We start from the raw sequence: 25,376 nt of genomic DNA on the forward strand, positions 1-25,376 counted from the left end.
GATTTCCTCTCCTTGCTCCCTAGCTCCAGCACCTTGCTGTTTCTAATCGTGCCAAGCTCTTTCCCTGTTCCTTTGTACTCGCTGCTCTTTCCCCATCTGCACAGGGCGGGCGCTTGTTCACTCCGCTGGCAGCCAGGGGGTGCCTTGTCAAGCCTCCCCACATCACCTTGGTTTCCGCTCCCTATCAGGTCACCCTGTTTGATTTGGGGCATAGCACTTAACAGTAGTTTAGATTATCTTTTCAACTTAGGTCTCCCCCACTCTAAGAAGCTTCATGCTACAAGAAATTCCATTCGTCTAGTTCAAAACGGTGTCTTGGGCCCGACCCTGTGCCGGGCGTGTACTAGACTCTCAGCAAGCGTTTGTCGAACGACTGAGCGCAGCGAGGCCTCTCTAACCCCGCCCCTCTGCGCAGGCTGGCGGCGCGCGTCATGTGGCGGGTGGAGAGAGAGGGCGGCGGGCTCACGGAGGGCTGCCTGGTCCCCGTGGACGACCTGCAGAGCCACGTGGAACACTTCGGGGAGGAGGCGCTGAAAGAGCTGCGGGGGGACGTGGACACTTTCCTGCAGTACTGGCCGCCCCAGAGCCAGCAGTTCAGCATGCAGTACATCTCGCGGATCTTCGGCGTGGTAAGATTTCTCCCAAAGTGGCCTTGGGGCTGGGCTGGCGCCTGGGATTGTCCGACGAAGGACCTTCCAGATGCTGCCAGGTCCGTGTGGAAGGGGAGGCCAAGTGAAGTGCTGGACGGGGGAAAGAGACCTCACGTGACGAACTTTTACCCAGTTCTCTTTCTGGTCTTCCTTTACTCTGAGGTCACGCCTGCCGTGGCTGAAGTCAGCACCCCAAGCGTAAACTACTCATTAGCTCTGAGCGGTAGATTTTGATGGTGATTTACCTTCTCGTTCATCTGCACTTCCTATATTTTTCTCTTCTCCACATTGAAAACGAAGACCCAGTCACTATCCCTTCCTGCCCACCAGTCACTTTGGAAGTAAGACTCTTCCTTTTCCCACATCTGATGTGCTGATCGTGGGGAACCAGGGAGAGGAGAGTAGGGGCTTTCTGGAGGGCACTGCCTTGAGCAACCTATCCAGACCTCTTGAAGCCATGAGGGTCCGGGAGGACGGGGTGGGAGCCCAGGGGATCAGCAGTCTCAGGCCGTGGGCTATGGGGGCATGTCTCCCATCTGGCAGGCCCGGCCCTTTGTGGGGTGCTGGTGAGTGGGCTGAGGAAGGGGTTATTGTGGTAACAGCGTGATCACACCCAGCATCTCTCACCATATGCCAGTGCTTCTGTAATAGTGAGAGTTCCCCAGAGAAATAGAACCACAAGGATGTACTGTGTGTGTGCATGTATGTGCATATATATATATACATAGTATATTATACTCTATGCATTATATTATGGATAGCATATATATATTATATATGGAGAGAGAGAGAGAGAGAGGGAAGATTTATTTTAATGAACTGGCTCTTGTGATGGTGGGAGCTGCTGGTAGGCCATCAGGCTGAAGACCCAAAGGAGAATTGCGGTTCAAGTTCAAAGGCAGTCCACTGGCAGGATTCCTTCTTGCTCAGGGGCAGTCAGTCTCTGTTCTATGAAGGCCTTCAACTGATTGTATGAGGCCCATCTCCATTGTGCAGGGTAGTCTGCTTTACTCAAAGTCTACCAATTCAAATGTTTATCTCATCCTAAAAACACCTTCACAGAAACATACAGAATAATGTTCAACCAAATATCTGGTCACCACAGCCCAGCCAAGTTGACAGAAAGATAACCATCATAGCCTTCCAGATATTATTTTGTGCAGTCTTTACAAAACAAGATGAAGTCCGTGGTTTTAACATTCCTATTTTATAGAACAGACAGCCTAGGGCCAGAGAGGTTACAGGACTGCCAAAGGTCACACAGTGAGCTGGTGTCCAAGGAAGGTCTAGAAGCAGTCTGTCTGATGCCAGAGTTTCTACTCTCACATGTGGAGTTTCTATGCTCCACAGCCTTGGTGTGAATGGGTGTCATAGACTATCCTGAGTATCTCTAAGGTGGTCTGGGGACTACAGCCAAGGATGCTGTAATCACCAAGGTGTAGAGCTGAAAGGACCCATAAAGATCATCTAGTCTAACTTATTCAACCTACAGATGGGAAAATAAGAGCTCAGAGAAGAAAGAAATTTGCCCAAGGTCACACAGCTTATTAGTGGTACTGACGGGCTTAACTTCATGTACTTGCTGAATGACCAATGAGATTGATGGAGAAAGTGACTGTCCTCTAGTATCAATAACAAATAGCTATGTGCTATACAGATCAGTATATATCTATAAATGTATATTGTGTTATAAATATTATGGATAGCATGTATTTATATATATGATTTTTACATTTGGCAGAAACTTGTGTGCAGATATTAATGTATCCTAGGTAATATTTATTCTTATACATTTTTTATACCCTGAGAGCAGACATTTGGAATCTATGTCTATAAAAAATAACTTTTTTTAAGGAAGAAGAAAGAAATCAGGTGCCATATAAGCAGTAACCAATTTGATTTGCCTGCCATTCAGAGATAAATGTAGCACTCATCAGATTTTAAAATTGTGGACAGGGAGTACAAGGTATCCACCAGACACAAAATAATCAAAAACAGATGTTAATTTTATTTTATGAATAGTTATAGGAGTTGAGAGTAGTCAAAGGTAGGAGAGGAGACACACACACACAAAGCAGAGAAGGGCACAGAGAGAGAAATCAAGATAGACGCTGGGGAAGACTCGTGAGACCCAGATACAGGAAAAAGGAGAAACTTCTCAGAACCAAATTTCCATCTTGGGCATTTTTATTTTTATTTTTTTATTTTATTTTATTTTTTGACTGTGCCACACAGCTTGTGGGACCTTAATTGCCCGACCAGGGATTGAACCTGGGGCCCCGGCAGTGAGAGCACCGAGTCCTAACCACTGGACCACCAGGGAATTCCCACTTGGGGCCTTTTTAGAATACAGCTACCCAAAACTTTCCAGACTCTCTAAGCATTTCCAGGATGAGACCAGGTTTTCTATTTTTTAAAAAACTTTCAACAGCTGGAGGGTGTTCTGTGCCAAGTCTATGTTAGCTGACTCTCATCTTTTCCCCTGGGTAGATTAACTGCAATGGTTTCACGCTCAGTGACCAGAGAGGCCTGCAGGCAGTGGGTGTGGGCATCTTCCCCAACCTGGGCCTGGTGAACCATGACTGTTGGCCCAACTGCACGGTCATATTTAACAACGGCAAGTGAGTATGTCTTCAACTTGGGTTGGTATGTTGGGGATGGGGAGGCCTTATGGTATTGTCTCTACCCTTGATTTAAACCAAAAGGAACCTGTTGAACCTGAGCTAGCATGGATTCCAAATGGACAGAAAATAGAAATTTTATTCTAGAATAATTGTGAATAGGAGAAACATAATGAGGAAGATGGCAAAGAATTCCACATGAGTAATTTTGGAGTCTCTGTATGTTTCTTGAGGTTGCCTAGATATGTTAGATAAACTGCTACATAATTAGATAACTGCTACATAATTTAGAGCTTGAAGCCTGAGATTTTCTGTCTAGAGGTCATTGGAGAACATCATCAACTGAGAAGGCGCTTGGCAGGAACAGTCTAGTTCCCAGCAGAAATCAGAAGGCACACGCAGGGGTTACCCTAAGAGAAGTTAGTAAAAGGACAATTGACAGAAGTGTGGGTAGAGTCGAAGAAATTGACAAAGAATGGTGAAATGTCCAGGGTCTAGTGACAGAATGAAACCATTACCAGCTTTTGACCTGGAGGGGCAATGGAGGAAGTATTGTTCTTGCAGCTGGTGAGAGCTGTAGCTATGGGAGGGGGCCCTTTCTCCCTGCCCACCCTCGCCACTCCAACAGCTTGGCTGTACCTGTAGAGAAACCAGCCACTGCTAGAACCGTGGTGAGGCAGAGGGAGAGCCGAGAGACTAAATACCCCAACCTCTTTCTCCTCCCATCTTCTGATCTCCTCCCATGGGCCAAACCCCAACCAGAAGCCAGAGGGCCAAGGAACCTGGGTGATGAAGCCCTCAGAGGTCAGCCCTGCCCCCCTGGAAGGCACAGGTCAGGGGACAGAAGGGCAGAGAATGGAGTTTGGGGTGGGTCGCAAATGGAGGAGAGTCAGCAAACAGGATGAGCCCCTCCTTGTCCATGGCTTAGGCTGGGGGGCTTTGGGGGAATGAGGCCTAAACAATATTTCTTTTGCTCTTAGAGACGAGCTCTTATGACAGGTGCCAGTTGACTCTAAGCCATCAACAGTGAGCAGGCTTCCCCCAAAGATAATGTTTCTGGTTCTCAGCCAAGAGTCAAGCTTAAGTTCCAATAGAGCAAGGGCTCTGATTTCCCTTTTCCTTCCTATTTCTGGAAGCAAGGGCGTGCATGCCAGTAGCCCTTGAGAAAGTCACTCAAGATAGGACAGTTCATTTTGCACCCAGATGATTATCTTTCCCCAGCATTTGTATTTCCCTTTGTAAGCCTCTTGGGGTCACCGGCCTGGACGTCATGGAATCCTCCCCAGAGGAGCTGGTGTCTGGAGTTACCCTGGTTGGCAGAGAAGATCAGATTCACATGTGGGGCTGGTCTTTCTGGACACCACTCCCCTAAGTGGTGGTGACCCAGAGCTCTTCTTGTCACCACATGTAGCAGCCACAAGAACCTGGGGGCCCTTTCTTCAGATCATCACCAGTGCCCACTCTGGCTTCCCTGCATCCACTAATTTCGAGCAGCCACATTGTACCTGAGCTTCTTGGTTGTTGTGCAAGAGGTGACTGCAGTCACTGTCTAGCTGCCTGCCATAGTGGAAAGAACACTGGACGCGGTGTTAGGAGCCCAATTCTAACCCCAGTAATTTCTGCATACTTCCTGGGTGATGGGTCTCCAGACACAGTTCAAACTGTTCCCCAAATAGACATTCAAAGAGGCCACCCTTATTTGTCCAAGACGCTTGTTAGTGGGATAATAATAGCCTCCCATGTGTTTTCTTAGCACTCTACTTTTATTTTATTTTTTTGGAAAAGAATGCCTGAAGGAAGGTTTATTTCAGTAGAAGAGAAAGCTGAGCCAGCGTTTGAATCATCCAAAGATCGCTTGATGCCGCTTCTTGGTGGGCACACAGCTGGGGACTCTAAGTTGAATCCCTTATTGGTGTACCACTCAGAAAACCCCAAGGCTCTGAAGGGGTACTCCAAGCCCAATTTGCCCACGATTTGGCGCTCAAACAGGACTGGGCAACCTGGAGCATCTTTCATGAACGGTTCACATACTTTTTGTGCCCTGCCATTGAAAAATACTGTAGCATTTCTACTTTTAAATGCATTGTCTCGTGACGGTCTCATTACCAGGTTACAGATGAGAATACTGAGGCCCAGGGAAGTGAAGCAACATGGCCAGGGCTGAATCCCTTTGAACCCAGAACTTCTCATTCCAAATCCAGTGCACTTTCCACTATAGCAGGCTGCCTCTTGTTAAGGGAGCCCAGCTAGGAGGGGCTGGGATAGAGATGGTTGTGATGACCAAAGCTTTGATGGCATAACCTGGAGTGCTGTGCGTCCTTGCTAGCCATACGGGATAAGCCAATGGTAATGATTTCCATTTGGGTGTCTGTTTTGTTTTTCAGTCATGAGGCAGTGAAATCCATGTTTCACACCCAGATGAGGTGGGTCAGTCTTTGGAAACATCCCTGCTGCTCTGACCCATCTCCCTCACTTGCCTGGTTTGCTGGGGCTGCCCCTTCACGAGACTCCTTGGCTGTCTGTCCGTAATGTCCTTCTGCTCCCCAGAATCTCATCTTTGCTGGATGCTGCGTGTTTAATGCATTTATATTAATCATTTTTTTCCTCACCCACCCACTACCTGCTGTGCCTATGCTTCCCTCTCTTACTCCTCATTTCTCTCTCTCCTCCAACCTCAAAGCGTGAAGGTCTTTTCCAGTCCACATCATCTTAGCAAAAACCCACACTCTCCCTTTAAACCCTGCTTATCGTGAAATGAGCACTGTTGATATTACTGACCTACTAAAGGACTCTGTGTTTGTTTGTTTTTTTTTGCGGTACGCGGGCCTCTCACTGTTGCGGCCTCTCCCGTTGCGGAGCACAGGCTCCGGACGCGCAGGCTCAGCGGCCATGGCTCACGGGCCCAGCCGCTCCGCGGCATGTGGGATCTTCCCGGATCGGGACACGAACCCGTATCCCCTGCATCGGCAGGCAGACTCTCAACCACTGCGCCACCAGGGAAGCCCAAGGACTCTGTGTTTGTTTGTAACCTCTAACTTCTCACTCAGACTGGTTCTGAAAATGGTACCCATAACTGTGATGTTTTTGATAAATGTTTATTCATGGTATTCTCTTTATTGCTTCTGGCCAACTATGAATTAGTGGTTTAGGTTAGATTTTACTTCGGACTTTTCTTAATGACAACTCCACAGCCCCAGTGGGCCTTTTTCTCAAGGTGGGCTTGAAAGTACTTGAAATGATCTTTGGATTAACAACAAAATGCTGTGTGGAAGTTTGGGCTTTGGGAGGGCAGGGGTAGGAGTGGTCGGTGCATCTGAGTCTGTGTTGATGTGCGTTGCGAGGGACTTTGGACAATTCACATCATCTCCTGGGTGTTTGGCTCTACATTTGTAGAGCAAAGGTCAAGATGAGAGCGTGTCTAGGGACCTTCCTAACTCTAAGTCTCTGTGGCCCTGGACTCTGCTCCTGACCTCTCTACAAGAAATACTTAAGTTGCCTACTTGTGGCTCAATTGGCTGAACTGTAGAACTACAGAGCATTAGAGGTGGAAGAGGTCTGGGATCCAAAACAGAATAGTGGTCACTATTCCTCCCCAGATTCCCAGCGCCAAGTTAGGTAACATGGGGCATATAAATGTGCATTTCTTCTACCTAAGTGACTTTACATTAATTTGGTTTTGAAAACTCTCTAATATTATTGAAATAATTTGAGATACTCTGAGACCTTGTGAGAACTGGATTAACCTTGGTGCGAAGCAAAGCTACTGGCCGCTGATTCGCTCTTGAACGAGGCCATGTCAATATAGTGAGCTGCCTCTGTGAAAGGGCTAGTGGGAGCAGAATTGCTTACTTATCCTATATTATCACATATATTGGGCAAGGCGGCGTACCCCACTTTGAGAGAAGGTTCTTTAACCTTAAGTGGTCACCTCAGGGGCCTGGACATGCAAGTCACTGCTATTCCTTGCTTGGCTGTCACCTCCGAGCACATGGAAGGGGCTCCCTCTGACTGGGACCTTTCTCTGGTGCTGGAATCTTCTCCTGCCTTTCACGTGGCATCTGAATCAGCCTCTCTGGGAGGTAAAGGAAATGACCATGGACTTCTCTGTAGATGCTTTCCCAGCCCTCTGCATCCTGCCCCTCACTCTCTGGGTGATGGGTTCCCTCTGGGCAGGGAGGCCCCCTGATGTTGGGGGGATACAGGAGCATAGCTTAGGATCCAGCTTGCCGGGCTCACCACTCTTTCTGTAGTTTCTGGCCTCCTGGGTGGAAGATGCATGGCTGAGAGGCCCACAGGCTGGTCTCAGCTAGTTTGGCTTAGCTGGGTGTCAGTTGTGCAGTGGGATTTTGTCTTCAGTACATTCTGTATCTGTCACATGATGAGGTGTGTAGTGCTGTAGGTAACTGGAGGGTCAGGTCTAGGCTGGAAGGGGGTTTCAATGTCATCTGCTCTTGCCAACCACCTTCAACCCCAAAGCCATGTCCCCCAATAAGCACAAAAGTGAACAATGCAGTGGGCTAATAAAGAGCTAGCCTTTATTTGCCTCAGAGATCCCCAGGCATAGTCTCCTCACATAAATTAAGTCTGAGCCATTGGACCAAAGGTTAAGGTAAGAGGGGGCTTATAATTAGACACAGAACGGGCCAAGCTTCTGGGTAACTGAATGTGTGTGTTTCTGAGAGAAGCAGTCTCCAAACTAACCAGAAATGACTATCAAGGCTTCTCTTGTTTGGAGTTTTTGCCTTATTATTTCTCCATTCCTTTGTTACAGACAATCAGTAGCTAAATGCACTGGGAGACCTGCAGGCGTGGAAGCTTTGTATGCTTTTATGATGGAGCCCAGACCTTTACTGGGAGTCTATTTGAGCTGATTCCAGAGCAGTTAGCTGAATGGAGCAGATTTGATTGTTGTAATGAGTAGTAGAACTCTCCAGAAAACTGTCCTTTACACCACACCTCCCCCTTTGTGGGGGGGAATGGAGTTTTCTCAGTGTTAGTGGAGGTCGTTGTCTTTGAGACTCAACTTCTTGACACCTTGAAGAGCATACATCCCACCCCGGATTTGATGGACTCTTCTCCTTTACCCTGCTCCAGAATTGAACTCCGGGCCCTGGGCAAGATCTCAGAAGGAGAGGAGCTGACCGTGTCCTATATCGACTTCCTTAACGTCAGCGAAGAACGCAAGAAGCAGCTGAAGAAGCAGTACTACTTTGACTGCACGTGTGAGCACTGCCAGAAAGGGCTGAAGGACGACCTCTTCCTGGGTGTGAAAGACGACCCGAAGGTACAGGCAGCCCCACCACCGGGGTGCTTCTGGGCATCTTCCCCAGGAGCCAGGCGAGGGCAGATTCCACAGCTAACCAAGGCGCCACTGCCCTGGTGGACAGAGTGGGTGGTGGACAGAGCACGCAGGTGGGTCCCAGCTAGCGTCCTGGTACCACTGCTTGCCAGGTGTTTGAGTTTGGGGAAGTTACGCTGTTTTCTCATTTGTAAAATAGGAATGATGGCACCTACTACAGGGGTTGTTATGAGGATTAAGCAAGATGATATATGTAAAAGGAGTGGCATAGAGAGTAGATTTTAGTTCTCTTCTAAATTTAGTAGAATTTAAGTTCCTCTTCTTGCCCCTTTGCAGGTTAAGTGATGCTGAGAATTCCATATAGAGAGACCAGATGGGCAAAGAGATTTGTTGTCGGGTTATCACAAAGATATTCCTAGTCCCATGGAAATGGGCAATGGGGAGATCGGGCAATGTTCACATCGCTTAATATGCTTAATTCCTGAGTAACTGTTGCCTAATTGACGGTGGGACCACTGAGCACTGGAAGTCTTACCAAGGGGGATGTCCCCCAGCGCCCCCTTCACAATAGGCAGGCCTTCATAGAGGCTCCTGAAGAAGACCTCAAGACCTCAGATAATCAACTATACTTCAATAAAAAAAAAAAGAGAGAGAGAGAGAGAGAGAGAGAGAGACTTAGGAACGAAGGCACCTGGTCCAGGAATGCAAATATGCGAAGAGCATGACCTGCCGGGGGACCTGAGTCCTTGGCTGCATCTCCCTTCACAGACTGCGGTGCTCTGGCCCTGCACCAAATCCCCTGTGGGGGGGGGGGGCAGCTTTCCCCCCACCCATGAGGCCTGCCAGGGAGAGCCTTTGGAATTGCCTATGGTCAGGTCTGAAAAATCACACGTAGGCTTTTAACTGGGAGCCATTCTCCTCGGGGAGGCTAACCCAGCACTTCTATATAATTCACAGTTCACCAGAGCATTTAAGATACAAATATACTTCTGAATTAACTTCTGCATCCTAAGTGTGGGCAGAAACTTGTCTCTGGTTAGAGCAAAGGCTACAAGCAAAACTGACTTCTAGGTTCAGATGGAGGGACCCCTCTCAATGACTTCATTACCCAGTGGTGTCAGTGCTACTGTCCAGATATGCTTGATTCACCTCTCTTTCATTTTCGGGCTATTCGAGGCTTCTTTTGCCACTAACTTATTTTTACTCTCAATATACAATATTTTTTACCCTTTGGCCAAGCAGTTCTAAGGATTTACCCTGCAGATATACTTGCGTATGTGCACAGGAATATATGTGTAAAGAGATAGTACATTATGGCATTGTTGGGAACCACAAAATATTGGAAAAAAGCTAAATAACCACCAATAGGGAAATATTTAAGTTAAGAAAATAAACTAATGAGGTAGATCTTTGTGTACAGACATGGAATGAGCTCTCTTTCTTTTTTTTTATTTATTATTTTTAAAAATTGAAGTATAGGGCTTCCCTGGTGGCGCAGTGGTTGAGAGTCCGCCTGCCGATGTAGGGGACACGGGTTCGTGCCCCGGTCTGGGAAGATCCCACATGCCGCGGAGCGGCTGGGCCCGTGAGCCATGGCCGCTGAGCCTGCGCGTCCGGAGCCTGTCCTCCGCAACGGGAGAGGCCACAACAGTGAGAGGCCCGCGTAACCCAAAAAAAAAAAAAAAAAAAAAAAAAAAAAAAAAAAAAATTGAAGTATAGCTGATTTACAGTGTTGTGTTAGTTTCTGGTGTACAGCAAAGTGACTCAGTTATACATACATATATATATTCTTCTTCATATTCTTCTCCATGATGATTTATTACAGGATTTTGAATATAGTTCCCTGTGCTATACAGTAGGACCTTGTTGTTTATCATTCTACATGTAATAATTTGCATCTGCTAGTCTCAAACTCCCAATACTTCCCTCCCCCATCCCCCTCCCCCTTGGCAACCACAAGTCTCTATGTCTGTGAGTCTGTTTCTGTTTGATAGATAAGTTCATTTGTGTCACATTTTAGATTCCACATATAAGTGGTATCACATGGTATTTGTTTTTCTCTTTCTGACTTACTTCACTCTGTATGACAGACTCTAGCTCCATCCACCTAACTACAAAAAACTCAGTTTCGCTCCTTTTTATGGCTGAGTAATATTCCATTGTATATATATGTGCCACATCTTCTTTATCCATTCATCTGTCGATGGACATTTAGGTTGTTTCCATGTCTTGGTAATTGTAAATAGTTGAGCTCTATTTCTTAAGGGAAAAGAGTTAAGGGGCTGAACATTGACATATGAATTCGTTTCCTAGGGCTGCCATAACACAGTACCCCAAACTGGGTGGCTTACAATAGAAATGTATTGTTTCTCAGGTCTGGAGGCTAAAATCTGAAATCAAGGTCTTGGCAGGGCTGGTTCCTTTTGAGGGCTGTGAAAGAAGGATCTGTTCTAGGCCTCTTTCTTTGGCTTGTAGCTGGCCCTGAGCCTTTTCACATGGTCTTCTCCTCATGTGTCTTTTTCTGTTCACCTGGCATTGTTTTTTAAAGAACACCAGTGCTGTTGGATTAAGGGCCCACCCTACTTGAGTATGACCTCATCTTAACAAATTGCATCTGCAATGACCCCATTTCTAAATAAGGTCAGATTCTGAGGTACTGGGGGTTAAGACTGCAACATAGGAATTTAATTTTGGGGGGATGAAATTCAACCCATAACACTGTGTATGCTACCATTTCTGAAAATTAAAATTATTAAATTATTTAAATTAAAAGGGACACATGCCCTCACACAGATTCACTCACCCCACATGGGTGTGCAAGCAGAGTCAGTCTCCAAACAGACAGAAGTAGGAGGAGGAATCTGTAACCAGTGGATCAACAATGCTTAGTGTGGAGAAGTTGAGAGTCATCCCTCCCAGGCAGGATACAAAGCAGGAATGTGTTCCTTATAGGAACAACCCCATTTTCACAGAATCAAAGGTTCTGTTTTCCAGGAAATGTGTATTGACACTTATGTGTGGGGCACTGAACACAGTACCACAGGAGCTACAGAAAAGAATAAGCTACTGTGTCCACCCTCACCCTGACCTTCCAGAACCTGCAGGATAATATGTGTCTTATCAGCAAGCCAGCCAGCCTTCCCTCCTGGTGCCTGGCCCTGAGTATTTTTTTCATAACTTGCTTCCACCACTACCTAATTTTTCAAAGAGGCCAGACCCTCTTTTCTCCCTTCAGAAATTAAGTGAAACAACTCTGTAGTCATTTCTCTAAATTTTTCAATGTTTACCTGGGAACTCTAATAGTTAGATAGGTGATGTGTGGCTGTTAGCTCCTGTCCCTTCACTTTGGATACGCTTACCAGCTGGTGACTGTATGCCCACGTCTTTCAGTCTGAATTAGCAGAGCTGACATCTCTCTTGATATAAAAACATCGATGATTTCTGCTTGAACCGACCTTGATTCAAAGCGAAAACTGTCTATTATTTTTATATCACATTGGGTTTCTCTGTTAAAATAAAGAAATAACTCAAAATAAAAATGACTCAACCAAAACAAGTAAGCAGAAAAAAAAATTGAGTATAACTTTTTAAAAGCAAGTGCATCTGAAGGCATAATAAAAAGCCATTATGTTGTAGTGGAAAGAATACTGGAGAATTAGGAGGCCTGTGTTCTAGTTCTGGCTGTGACCCTGAATGTCTGAGCTTGGGCACGTGTCTTCCTTGTAGGTCTCAGTTTCCTCATCTGTAAAGTGGAGCATTGGACTAACTTATTAACAGTTCCTTCAAGCTTTTCTATCTACGATGTCATCACGGTTGCTTTTCTTTCTTTATTTAAATAATGCTTTATCCCATCCTGACAAGCTCCTTTCTATACACCAGCCTTTGTGACTCATCTTCAAACCTTAAATTGGCATCAAAATTGTTTCTGACTCCTATGTATATATTATAAATAACTAAATAAATATAATGAAAACATACACATATAGACCTGGATAAAAATAAAAACGAAATCTTTTAAAAATGAGAACATAACACCAATTTCCCCGATTGTAGCTTTGGACCCTCCTTGTTTAGGCTGTTTGGTTCTCTCTCTCTCTCTCTCTCCTCTCTCTCTCCGGCCTTCAGCTATGGTTTTCACAATAGGAATGTTCCAGTTTCTCAAGGTTGGGGAGCTAATGTCCCTCTTTCCTTCCCCTCCTCCTCTTTTGATTCCTCCTCTGGCTTCTACCCCTTCTCCTCCGGTTCCTTTCTCTTCCTCCCTGTTTTCTATTAATTGTGGTGTGCTCCTCGAGAGGGGAGCCTCTCTCTGTGGGCTTCCTTACATCCTATCTGCAGATCAGGTTTTCCTGCCTTTACTCCAAAAAGGGAGCCAAGTGGAATAGCCCATTTCCCTTCTCAGAATATCTTTATCCCATGTTGCGTGTGTCAGTTAACAACCTTTCAGTCAGGTTGTTTTGAGAACCTTGGCAGTTGCCTCCTTGAAAAAATTTAATTCCCTTCAAGAGCTTAAAGTAACACTCTTCCTTACAACATCAAACCGAGCAAGGCTTTTATTAACACCTAACAGCTTGGTATTCCCTGAATTATACCCTACAAGATATTGATTACCCCAGAAGATTCACTAAGAATTTTGAGTTTTAAAGACAACGGAACGTACAGTGGGTTGGAGACTAGTGTGATTTTATGAGCCAACACTTGGGCAACAAACTATAGGTGAAACTAAAGATGTACGTTTGATGGATGGGTGACACATCTCCGAACCACCAGTCACAGAACTCTACACAACCAGGCAAGATATGGACTCCTCTCACTAATGTGCTTGATTCAAACAGGCTAAGGAAAGCAGACGCACGCTGAAATGACTGGTCTTGGGACCAAGGCATGGTCTGCTAACCAGCAGAGTGCTGAGTAGCCCTCGGGCGGGAAGCCAACGTTCGGGTCGTCAGGCAGGAAGGCAGCCAGAAGCCAGGAATCTCAGCCAAATCAAAGGTCAAGGTGAAAGTCAAGTCAGGAGTGAGACCTGCCAGAAGAACTCAGAGCATTGATGGATGCATTAAATGCTGGAGTCAGGCTGTGAGACAAGTACAGAAACAAATACAGAAGAATTGCAGGGAGGCCCAGATGCAGAAGGATATGGAAATGAAGGTAGTCAGAATCTTAGGGATAATGAAGAACTCCGCAGAAGCCAAAGTAGGTGAGGTGGGGAGAAGCATAAATATAATCCCACTTCCTTAAGTGATCTCGACCATGAAGCAAGCTGTCCTGGGTTCGGGTTCTCCTATTACAAGATGGACACTGTGGAACTGGCTCAAGACAGCTGGGAGCCTGAGGGAAGACCCTTGATCGCCATGTATTAGGGGGCTGTATTTTTAAGGGAACAGATGCCCATTCTCCTGTAACTTTTTGGTAGTTTAGTGACGATGACCTCACAAAATAATGTGAGCAGCAGATATAAACACAGCTGTTGATCCCGATTCTTTGTGGTGAAAAAATTGGACGACCAGAGAACTGATTAAATTATTCTAGTTTTGTACAGTGGAAAACTCTAGTTACTAAAAAGGCAGTATAGGTATTTTTATATTTATATGGGAAAATATCCACAATCTACTGAGTGAAAAAAAAAAGCAGGCAATAGACAGAAATATGTTATTATTCCAGTTAGAAAAAGATTGATGCTATTGACATATACACACTCATGCATGTGTGTACATGCAGGACTGCAATTCAGCCAGAACACACTGATACAGTCATACAGACATACTCTTTGTTGATGTGTCTGTGCCTTTGATAGGTCGGTGCCTTTCCTGTACCAGTTGTTACATAGTTTAAATATTTTTCCTCTGTATACTCATTGGAAAATACTCCTCAATGTGCTGTGTCCATCTTCGTGTGGGTTCTGGGGATTTCTACTGTTTTCTCCATACTTTTTTATAATGCTTTAATTTTTTACAGTTTGCGTATGTTAATTTTACAGTCAGAATAAATAATGAAGGTATTTTTATTTTGGAAAAAAGTTATATTAGATTTGCCTAAGCAAAAAAAAAAATCTTTTTTTTTCAGAAAAGAACTTCTCTTTCTTTAGTTTTTTTTTGCTGTTGAGTTTTTTGGGTTTTTTTTTTGCCACGTGGTACGCAGGATCTTAGTTCCCTGACCAGGGATCGAACCTGTGCCCCCTGCAGTGGAAACGAGGAGTCTTAACCACTGAGCCGCCAGGGAAGTCCCCCCAGAAAAGAGCTTCTGATATGGATAAACATAGCAAGCAAACTTTTCCTTTGGTCTTTGAGAAATTTGTCACTTTTTCTTCAAAATTATCGTGCCTTCATGGGAACTGGCTTCTTAATTATGGTACCTCAAATATCAAAACCTCATTTTTTTTTTTTTTACAAGATCACTAGACTACTTAGGCAAACATAGGGAGCCTGGTAGGTCTAGATTTCACAGCTGACAAGTTCTCTCATGGATATCCTTTTGGTCTAGACAAGGAAACAGGGACTGGATGCAGAGACACTTGGAAGGGTTGACAGCCCATAGCCACAGGGCCCTCTTTAATGAGTTCCAATGGCAAACTGGAGTATGATATTTTTTGGTCAAGTCCCTGGCCTCTGTCCTCAACCACTGGACCACCAGGGAAGTCCTGAGCTATAGGGACCTTGAGTGGCATTTACAGAACTGAAGCATTCAATGAAGAAGGCATTAATCTTGTACTACAGTGAATGTCAAAGGTGGCAGCTGTTCAAAGATGCAGTGGGTTGCCTCACAAAGGGGTCTCCAACTGAATGTCCCTCCCTTTCCCAGCCCTCTCAGGAGGTGGTGAAGGAGATGATACAGTTCTCCAAGGATACGCTGGAAAAAATTGACAAGGCTCGCTCTGAGGGTTTGTACCACGAGGTAAGAATTCATTTTTTTTTTTTTTTGCGGTACGCGGGCCTCTCACTGTTGTGGCCTCTCGCGTTGCGGAGCACAGGCTCCGGACGCGCAGGCTCAGCGGCCATGGCTCACGGGCCCAGCCGCTCCGCGGCATGCGGGATCTTCCCGGACCGGGACACGAACCCGTGTCCCCTGCATCGGCAACTCACTGAAACTGGGTTTGAGGAGAGCACAGGCAGCCTGACAAATGTCCTGGGGCTGGAGGTGTCTGTGATATCGGGGATGGAGGAATGGAAATGGCAGTGGGTGTCTTGCTTTCTCGTGTCCTGGCTACAGTTTCCAGATCTACTAACTGTGCATTCAACCCTGGCTCTAGAAACACCAGGCGTTCTCAACTGGCTGTATACAAGGATCATTGAAAAAATCCTGTTGCTCAGGACAATTCCTCCAGAATCTCTAGGAGTGGGACCCAGACATCAAGATTTGTAAAGCTCCCGAGTGATTTCAACAGGCACCTAGAGTTGAGACCCACGGCCAACACTGACCTGCAGAGCCCGTGCCTGCACTGAATTCACAAAGGCAGCTTGTTGGAAGTACAGATTCCCGTGTCTCACCCCCTAAGGTGTGATTCGTCTAGTCTGCAACAGAACACAGGGACCACGAATCAGTATTTTTTCCCCCAAGCTCTTTAGACAATTTGGTAGCTAGGTTCGGATGGCACTAGCGCATGGCAAGGTGGGAGATTAATTTCTGTTCGTTTCTATCTGCTTTTCTCTGATCTTCATTCGCCTCCTCTCCTCACTCATTCTTTGCCCACTTTTGAGCCCTTACTGGGGTGACCCACACACGACATGCTCCTTGCCTCCCGGGAGTTCTGTCAGGTTGCGGGGAGAGAGTCCCATGAACAAAGTGTTGCTGTACAGTACGGAAAATCTATGGCAGAGGCTCGCGGTAGGAGCTGGAGCTCCGGATTCCATCCCTCTGTCGTCTTCTTCGTTCGTCCTCTTCTCTGCTCAAGCTTGGTAGGTTTGGGTGTAGGGCTGGACACTACTCATGGGCTTATAAGGATTGTCTTCAGGATGGATTGTTTGCCAGCTCACAGTTTGCCATGCCCCTACCCAGCTGCCTCATGGGCCTCTGGGAGAGTCTCAGAGAAAACTGGTTTCCGCGCATTTGAAGTGGAAAGAGTTGTGTGACATTTCTCCCGTGAGAGTGGCAAGGGAAGGAGGGGAGAACTGTGAACCACTAAAATCTAGAGACCATCTGACTCTGTAGGGTGTAACTGAAGATACATCTACACATGAATCAGTTGGAAAAGCCTGACTATAAAGCCGCTTGTGGTCAGGCCCACCTTCTTCCTCACCAGGACCCATGTGGCCTCCTCCTGATGGGTCGCCTGGCCTCTCTCTCTGCCAATCCCTCCCGTACACTTCGAGCAGGGCATGACTGTCCAACCTCATTGCGCGTAAGGGCCACCCAGGGGCAGATGTGAAGGATGCCAGGGTCCCTCCCCCGGGTATTCAGTTTCAATTGGTCTGGGATAGGACTCAGACGTCGGGATTTATAAAAGCTCTCCAGATGACTCCAAAGCACAGCCAGGATGCAGAATCATGGGAATGATGGTTAAGATAAAGCTCCACTGCTTGCTTTGAATACTTGCTCCATTGCTCACTTTCTGTGTAACTTTGGCAAAGCACTTGCCGCTCTGTGCTTCCGTTTCCTCGTCTGGGAGAATGGGAATATTAGTTGTGCCTATCTCATCGCGTTGTTGTGAGAAGGAGTACATATATATGTATGAACATGGCTTCCATAGCTCCCTACTGACTTCTATGATAACTCCTCATTCTGCCATGTCAGCTGTGTCTCCCACTGTCACCCTTGCCATCCCTACATCTTAGCCAAACAGGGCCATTTTGCTATTCGGATCACAGACTGGTGCTTTCCCTTCTCTGCCGGTAGTTTCCTCAAGCTTCGAAGAGTGAGTGTCCCATGCCATCGTGGTGCTGCCATGTGTGAGTCAAGCATGTGCTCTGGTGCAGGGATAACAGACAGGGCCTGTGTCTCCTAGGTTGTGAAATTATGCCGGGAGTGCCTACAGAAGCAGGAGCCAGTGTTGGCCGACACCAACATCTACACACTGCGGATGCTGAGCACCGTTTCCGAGGTCCTCTCCTACCTGCAGGCCTTTGAGGAGGCCTCACACTACGCCAGGAGGATGGTGGATGGCTATATGTAGGTGACGGTCCTGGGTCTCGGGTAGTCTCCTGGAAATGTGTCTATTCCAGGGATGGCAAAGAGATGGCATGCATGTCACTACCTCTCCCTCCTGCGCCCACAGCAGGCTTCAGTAATTGATAACTGTCCTCTTTATAACTGAGTCTTTGTATCGTGGCGTTCTGAGCAATAATGTCCACATAATCAGATTTGATACCTGAGATGAAATCTATTTGTCATCCCTGGTCTTCCCCAAATCCTCCAGCTTGTCTATCCTTTGGGAGGCATCTTCTGCTTGTGGTTTCCTTAAGGCTAAATCTGGCTTGATGTTAAGTGCTTAGAAAAGTTTTTCCCCCCCGCTAACAATCAACAGAGGCAATCTTGTCAGCTTTAGATTTTATTTAAAAAAAAAAAAAAAGAGGGACTTCCCTGGTGGTCCAGTGGTTGAGACTCCTCGCTTCCACTGCAGGGGGCGTGGGTTCCATCCCTGGTTTGGGAACTAAGATCCCACATGCTGCACAGCAAGGTGCAAAAAAAAAAAAAAAAAGAGGTGTCAGCCATTCTTGCTTATAAATTGTAAAAGGCAACTCCTTTGCCTTCCCTCTGCTAATGTCCTCTCTTGCCTTATGTGCCCACATTGGCATGTGAATTTGTATTTCTGGCCAAATGAATATGTTGGCATGAGAAAGTTGCATTTTTTTGAGTGGATGTTACTCATAAACAAAATCTGGGAAACCTGTACACCATGCGAAAGGAAGTCCTGTTAAGAGAGTGCCAAGGAGGTGAAGATACAACTCTGTCCCGAGAAGGACATTCAAACTATTTTTTTCCCCCTGAACCTCCTAGCCCGTTCAAAGGAGGGCTGAAGGCTCCCGGCTCCTTGTACTCAAGTTCCAAGTACAATCCTGACCCCGTTTCCCCATTAGGACCTGGCTCAGTAGCCTAGGTCGGAGTCTCAGCTCTTACAGCCTCACCGCCTGGGGTGTTTGGCATCTCAGTGCATCTCTGAGTTCCTTAGTCTCCCTTGATGGTTGATGCCTCACAGCGCTGGTGGGAGAGTATATGGACTTCATCAGTGAGGTCACTTTATAAGTTGTCAGATGTTGTGCAGATAAAAGGTAGCTTGGGAATATGTGTTATCATTACTTGCTCTGCCCCTGCAGGAAGCTGTATCACCCCAACAATGCCCAGCTGGGCATGGCCATCATGCGGGCAGGGCTGACCAACTGGCATGCTGGCAACATTGAGGTGGGGCACAGCATGATCTGCAAAGCCTACGCCATTCTCCTGGTGACACACGGACCCTCCCACCCCATCACCAAGGACTTAGAGGCAAGTGGCTTCTTGGGGCAAGTCTGGGCTCTCTGAAGATGAAAGCTGAGTGCTAGACTCTGCTTTTGGAAAGACCCTAGATTGCCTGCTAGACCAGAAGGGAATTCAGAAACGCTTAGACCGCTCCCCTTGTTTTACATCTGAGCAAACTGAGGCCCAGAGAAGGGGAGTAACCTGTCCTTGGTCACAAAGCGAGTGGATGGCAAAATCGAGGCTTGAGCGCTGGGAGGCTCCAAGCCTGGACTGAGAAAACCTGATGGTGTGCATGTGTGTGTAGCACGTACGTTAGAAAACGTGCCACGTGGAGTAGAGTCAGGGAGCACAGGCTCTGGGACCAGACTGCTGGGATCCAATTCCAGTTTGACCACTTTCCAGCTCTGTGGCTACAAATATTGAGTGTGTGGGCCTCAGTCTTCTCGTCAGAAAAATGGAGAAAAAAGGGTTAAGGTTGTGGCAAAGGTTCAATGAATTGATGTGTGAAAAGCACTCAGAGCAGTGTCTGGTGAGTGGCACGCTCTTCATAGCTGCTGGCTGGCTTTGTGCTTCGAGGGCTGATTTATTTGAAAGTGACGGGGTTCAGAGGACTGTCCTCAGGCAGTGGTACAGGGAAATAGGGCAGACTTCGGTGTCATAGAATGTATGTCAGTACATTAAGCTTGTCAAATACAAGTGTTTTTCATTGTATTCACTGCTCTAACCTCAGCCCCTCAACGAAGCCTGGCCCTTGATAAATATTTCTTGAATTACCATATGGGAGAATGAGGGTTTTTCTATGTGTCACATGCTGTAATCTTGCCGGCCGTTGTAAAGTACAAGGGAATCTCACCCATTTCGTGTATGAGGAAACTGAGGGCTGAAGGGATTAAGTCACTTGCCTGATGTCCCACAGTGTTGATGGGACTTAAGTTCAGGAACCAGGGTTCAAATCCAGGTCCCCACCTAGCAGTTCCTAAGAACAAACATTCTCTGCTGAGAGCATTCCCTCAAGCTACTCTCTCAGGGGTCTGACTCCCTCTTCCTAACAAATGGAGTCCACTGCCAGGACGTTAGACTCGCAGTGTATGAGTGTGTGTGTGTGTGTGTGTGTGTGTCCTCCGAGGAGGTACAGTTGAATCTCAGTGGCTGGGAGCCACTTACCCCATAGTCTGTCATTTCCAAAAGGGCCAAGGTAGGTCAGAAACCAACACATCCTGGGGGCTTGTCATCACTGTTTTCGGTGTATCCGTGTCCCACAGGCCATGCGGGTGCAGACGGAGATGGAGCTGCGCATGTTCCGACAGAACGAGTTCATGTACCACAAGATGCGCGAGGCCGCCCTGAACAACCAGCCCATGCAGGTCATGGCTGAACCCAGCAATGAGCCGGCGCCGGCTTTGTTCCACAAGAAACAATGAGGACCTGCCTGGTGGGAGAGGGCTGCCGTGGCTGGGGAACTGGGGAGACATTCTGGAGGTGGTGGGTTTCTGGGGAGACCCTTGATGAGGAAATCAGCGTAACGCTCAGCCTTGTTGCCGCGGGAATGTCCTACTCTTTTTTCCCAGTGTCATTTCGGTTCATTTCAACTCAGTTCAATTCAATTTAACCCTATCCCAGACCAGTCCAACTCCTCCTACAAATATTTATTGGGATAAATATTTATAGGGATAAAGAAGCTCCAAATGTAGCCGGAGAGGCAAAATGTAAACAATTAAAGCACAGTGTGATAATAAATGCAATGGTAAACTCTATGGAGAGAGGGGGTACAGTGGAGGGCATGTGTCTGGTGTGTGTGTGTGTGTGTGTGTAGTGGTGAGGGTGTCATGGAGGAGATGACATCTGAGCTAAGGGTGGCAGGTACCTGGAGTCTCAGGTGGCCGCTCACCTATCTGTGCAGGTGTCTCTGGAATATTCAGGATTTGCTGACTGGGATTGGTGATGTTCAGTTTCCTCAGGCGAGTGTGGAGTTATGAAGAAGAGACTGTCTTTGGGCCTTTCAGGTCCTACTCAGAGAACTGAAACTTCTTCAGAAGGGCACGTATGCAGAAGGAGGGCTTTGCCCAAACCACTTGAGGCCTCGGTTTAAAGTCTGGGTTCCCAGCATTATTCTGAAACTACTTCTAGAACACAGAGAGGGAGTGTTTCCTTTCCACACTCTCCCTGCCAAGCCTTGTGATTCCCGTGATGTGGGGCTACTTGGATAATAGCTGAGATTTTTCTGGCCATTGGCCTCCTAGGATTGGAGAAGTCTCTTCAGGGTGAAGTTGAGGGAGAAACTTGGAAACCCACATACCTGATGATCATGGGTCCAGCGGAATTGGCCTTTGCGTCTTTTATTTTGTCACGTGTGCCTGGGTGGCCTTTACCAGCTTAGAGTTCATCACTGGCCCCCAGTAAATCTCTATTTTTTAGTAATGAATAATTATGACTTCCCTTGCTTGATTTCTTTCATTGTCCATTCCCTGGGTCCTCTGCTTTCCTTACCAGAAGGAATGTCTAGTCTGGACTCTGCACACCTAGGTGAGGACCTCTCTGGGAGTGTGACCAACTTGCCCTCATCTCCTGGGAGGCTGCTCTGGTTTCCACCCAAGAGTGTGGGTCTTGGGAATCAACCAATCTAGTTGTCCCATTGGCCTGTTATCTTCTGGGATCCCAAACTTCTCACGAATGTTTTGGGGGATCCTGGACAAAAGCCCCCCCATTTGAGAGTGTCACCAAGTCTTCTCTACTCTCTGAGGCCACCCTTGACCCCAGAGCTCTAGCTAACATCTTGAGGTCAGGTGATCCCATCAGGCTCCATATTTGTCATCTGTGCCTAAAGCGTCAGTTCCTCCATCCCCACCCTTTCGTCCTCAGAATGATCCACTGCCTCCCTTGTAACCTGACCAACAGCTCTGCCAATGTGCCAAAAACTTTGTCCAAAAACTCTGCAAAGGTGCCACCTCTTTGCGGAATACTGGCACCTGGCACTTGGCTGTTCATTGAGGACACCTGCTGCTTCAGAATTTTCACAGGGAGACTGACAGTTCTTCTAAGCTCATGTAAGGATGGCACCAGCCCTCTGCCAGGGACCTAACTGTGCCAGTTCAAATGGTCTCTCTTCTATCCTCATATGAAACCTTCCCCCAAACCTCTTCCCTTCTTTGTCACTGTCACCTGCCACACCGCTGGTCATTCCCCCACATTCAAGGTCTTCTTTTCCGTCCCCTCTTCCTCAGATTTGGTGTCTTCGAAGTCCACTTTCACAAACCATCTAAACCACTTGTTTTACAGATTCTTCATTTACTCAATTCCAGGTGTCTTTCCATTTCCCCCATTAAAACCCTCTCTTAGTTACACCCTGGACACTGTCATTCCCCATAATTCCTCCATTTTTTGGCTGCCCTCTGTGGCACGCGGAATCCTAGCTCCCCGACCGGGGATCGAACCTGTGCCCCCGCGCAGTGGAAGGGCGGAGTCTTAACCACCGGACCGCCAGGGAATTCCGAATTTCTTCATTTTTGATGTCTGACTCTCTGGTCATTGCTTCCCATCTGTTCACTTCTCTTTTTCCTCCACCCCTGATTCCTAGATGGCATCGTATTTTCTCCAGGGTGTCCCCCCTCCTCCTGTCTTCGCATCCTTCCAGATAACCAGGGCATCAGCCTCTTTTTCTTTTTGCCCATCCCCCCTTCCTACTGGGCAGAGTCCAGGCCTGGATGAGTTCAGCTGTCTTGTTGTTCCTCTGTTGCACCTGGAGGTCTGAGCACAGCCGGGAAAATGGCACCTCTCAGCTCAGGTGCACCCACGGCCTCTTCTCCAACCTCAGCTGGCCTTGGGGTGCAGCCCAGGCGTGCTCCCTGTGCTTCTCCCTTTGCCCAGTGGTTACTTCGGGTCCTCACTCCTGTCCTCGAGCGAGTCCTCTGCTTTCAGCGGAACCTCATCTCCTGCTTCACCCGGAGGCCAGGAGATGGGATTCCTCCATTTCCTCTTCCCGCGTTCACACATGCGTCTGTGTTCATCCTTCCCGCTTCCGTCTCGCACCAGTGGAATGAGAGCCCCTCTCTTCCAAAGCCAAACACTCCACCTGTGCTTTGGACCCCATCCCTTCCTAGGTCCTTGGGGCCTTGCTTCCCGTTTATTCCTTCTCACCCTGGATTCTTCACATTTCTCTGTCTACTGGCTTCTTCAAAGCAGTTAATAGATGTGCTGGGGAAACTCTGATCATAATCTTCAAGGCTGAGTTTTTTTTTTGTTTTTTTTTTTCGCGGTACGCGGGCGTCTCACCGTTGTGGCCTCTCCTGTGGAGGAGCACAGGCTCTGGACGCGCAGGCTCAGCGGCCATGGCTCACGGGCCCAGCCGCTCCGTGGCATGTGGGATCTTCCCGGACCGGGGCACAAACCCGCATCCCCTGCCTCGGCAGGCGGACTCTCAACCACTGTGCCACCAGGGAAGCCCAAGGCTGAGTACTTTTACAAAAGGCTTTGTCCCCCGCAGTTATTATCTGCCTTCCTTTACTTTCCATTTCTTCCTGAACCCACTGCAGCCTGGCTTCCTGAGTCCATGAATGTGGCTCTTCCCACGGTTGACTCTTGGGGGGACTTTTCAGCCCTCGTGTTATTTGGCTTCTCTGCCTCAGTTGGCATCACAGCCCTTGACTTCCGGGCACCACATCCTTTGTGATGACCCTCCAATGAGGTTTCTCCCCTGGCCCCGTTTCCCTCCTGCCCCTGGCATTTCCTGGAGCTGGTTTTGTCCATTCGGGTCACTCTTAGTTTGTCCTCATCTCTCTCTGCACACCCTCCCCCATGAGCTCGGCCAGGCCCTTCGTTTAATCGCTGCCGTGAGGCTGATGTCCTTAAATCTGTATCCCTTGACCTTGCTCCGCATACCCTCAGACCCGCATACCCTCTTGAACGTTCTGCAGGCCCATCAAACTTGGCGTGTCCAAAAGGAAGCTCTTTCTCTTTCCCTTCTCTCCACCCCGACACCTGTTCCTGCTCAGCACTGCCCTCCTTCCACCCCTGAGAAGAACATCTGACTTCTAGTCACTTCCTGAGTATCTACCGCATCGGAGACGTTAGTCAGGTCCCTTCAGTCACGGGTCCCCGGGTGGCCCATGTTCTTCTGTGCCTCTCTGAGTTTTGAAACATTCTCTCTAAAATACCCGAAACCTGCCAACTCGTATTCATCGTTCAACACCCACTTTGGAAATCACCCCTTCTGTGAAGTCTTCCCTGAAAGCCTCAGAGTCAGCTGGCTGCCTGTCGGAGTCTGTCCTAGTATCCTTGAGTCTCCCATCATCACACTCCCCTCATGGCCCTATAATTGCCTTTTCACTTGTCTGCCTCCAGCTTCAGATCGTGAGGCTCTGGAGGACGGGAGCTTCGTTCCTTTATTCATCTTTCTATCCCCAGAACCTAGCACAGGTCCTGGGACATAGTAGGTGGTCAGTTAATGTGTATTGAATGAATGAATGAATAAGTGAATGAATTCGCTTAGATCAGAGCAGAAGAGACATGAAACTGTGTATCTCGAGTTTTTATGTTATTGCAGTCCACGGAGGCCATTAAATTTTCTGTATTTCCAAGCAAATGTGTGTGGCTTCTTTCTTTCTGACAGTCTATTCATAGAACCCTCTGTCATGATGGAAATGTGTTCTATCTGTGGCCAATACAGTAGCCACTAGCAACATGTGACAATGGAGAACTTGAAATATTCCTAATGTTAGTGAAAAACTGAACTTTTAATTATTTCATTTCAATTATAATAGCTAATGTGGTTAGTGGTTACTGTATTAGACAGTGCAGTTTTAGAGAATCCTTCAGTGCAGTTCTCAAGATTATGGACACTGACACAAATTAAGTTCATATCAGCTCTCCTGATATTAGCTAGATGACCGTGGACTGGTTATCTCATCCATGCCTCAGTGTCCTTATTTCTACTTATCACATAGTGTTGCTATAAGAATTACATTTTTGGGCTTCCCTGGTGGTACAGTGGTTAAGAATCCACCTGCCAGTTCAGGCAACACAGGTTTAAGCCCTTGTCCAGGAAGATCCCACATGCCGTGGAGCAGCTAAGCCCGTATGCCACAGCTACTGAGCCTGTGCTCTAGAGCCACAACTACTGAGCCCACGTGCCACAATTACTGAAGCCCGCGCGCCTAGAGCCCGTGCTCCGCAACGAGAGAAGCCACTGCAGTGAGAAACCCGCGCACCACAATGAAGAGTAGCCCCTGTTTGCCGCAACTAGAGAAAGCCCACGCGCAGCAACAAAAACCCAACGCAGCCAACAATAAAAAATAAATTAATTTTTAGAAAAGAATGACATTTTTTACATGTAAGGCTCTTAGAACAGTGCCTGGCCCATCGTAAGTGGTCCATGAGCATTCCAACCATGCTTCTATCAGGGTGTCCCTTCTCCTACTAAGAAAG

At 47.3% G+C, this 25,376-nt stretch overlaps 1 protein-coding gene across 2 annotated transcripts in view; it reads left to right on the plus strand.

Annotated features, from left to right (window-relative positions):
* Positions 1 to 20,714, plus strand: part of SMYD1 (SET and MYND domain containing 1) — a 37,733-nt gene extending 17,019 nt beyond the window's left edge. The window contains exons 3-10 of one of the 2 annotated variants that reach the window (XM_032653037.1): positions 416 to 629; positions 3,141 to 3,271; positions 5,656 to 5,694; positions 8,366 to 8,555; positions 15,366 to 15,458; positions 17,506 to 17,669; positions 18,815 to 18,983; positions 20,219 to 20,714. In XM_032653037.1, coding sequence (XP_032508928.1) covers positions 416 to 629; positions 3,141 to 3,271; positions 5,656 to 5,694; positions 8,366 to 8,555; positions 15,366 to 15,458; positions 17,506 to 17,669; positions 18,815 to 18,983; positions 20,219 to 20,377 — 1,159 coding nt within the window. In that variant the 3' untranslated portion in view covers positions 20,378 to 20,714. The remainder of the gene's footprint in view (positions 1 to 415; positions 630 to 3,140; positions 3,272 to 5,655; positions 5,695 to 8,365; positions 8,556 to 15,365; positions 15,459 to 17,505; positions 17,670 to 18,814; positions 18,984 to 20,218) is intronic. The other variant, XM_032653038.1, reaches the window with a different exon arrangement.
* Positions 20,715 to 25,376: the final 4,662 nt, after the last annotated feature.

Source organism: Phocoena sinus, chromosome 13, assembly GCF_008692025.1.
Source record: "Phocoena sinus isolate mPhoSin1 chromosome 13, mPhoSin1.pri, whole genome shotgun sequence".
NCBI classification, from domain to species: domain Eukaryota; kingdom Metazoa; phylum Chordata; class Mammalia; order Artiodactyla; family Phocoenidae; genus Phocoena; species Phocoena sinus.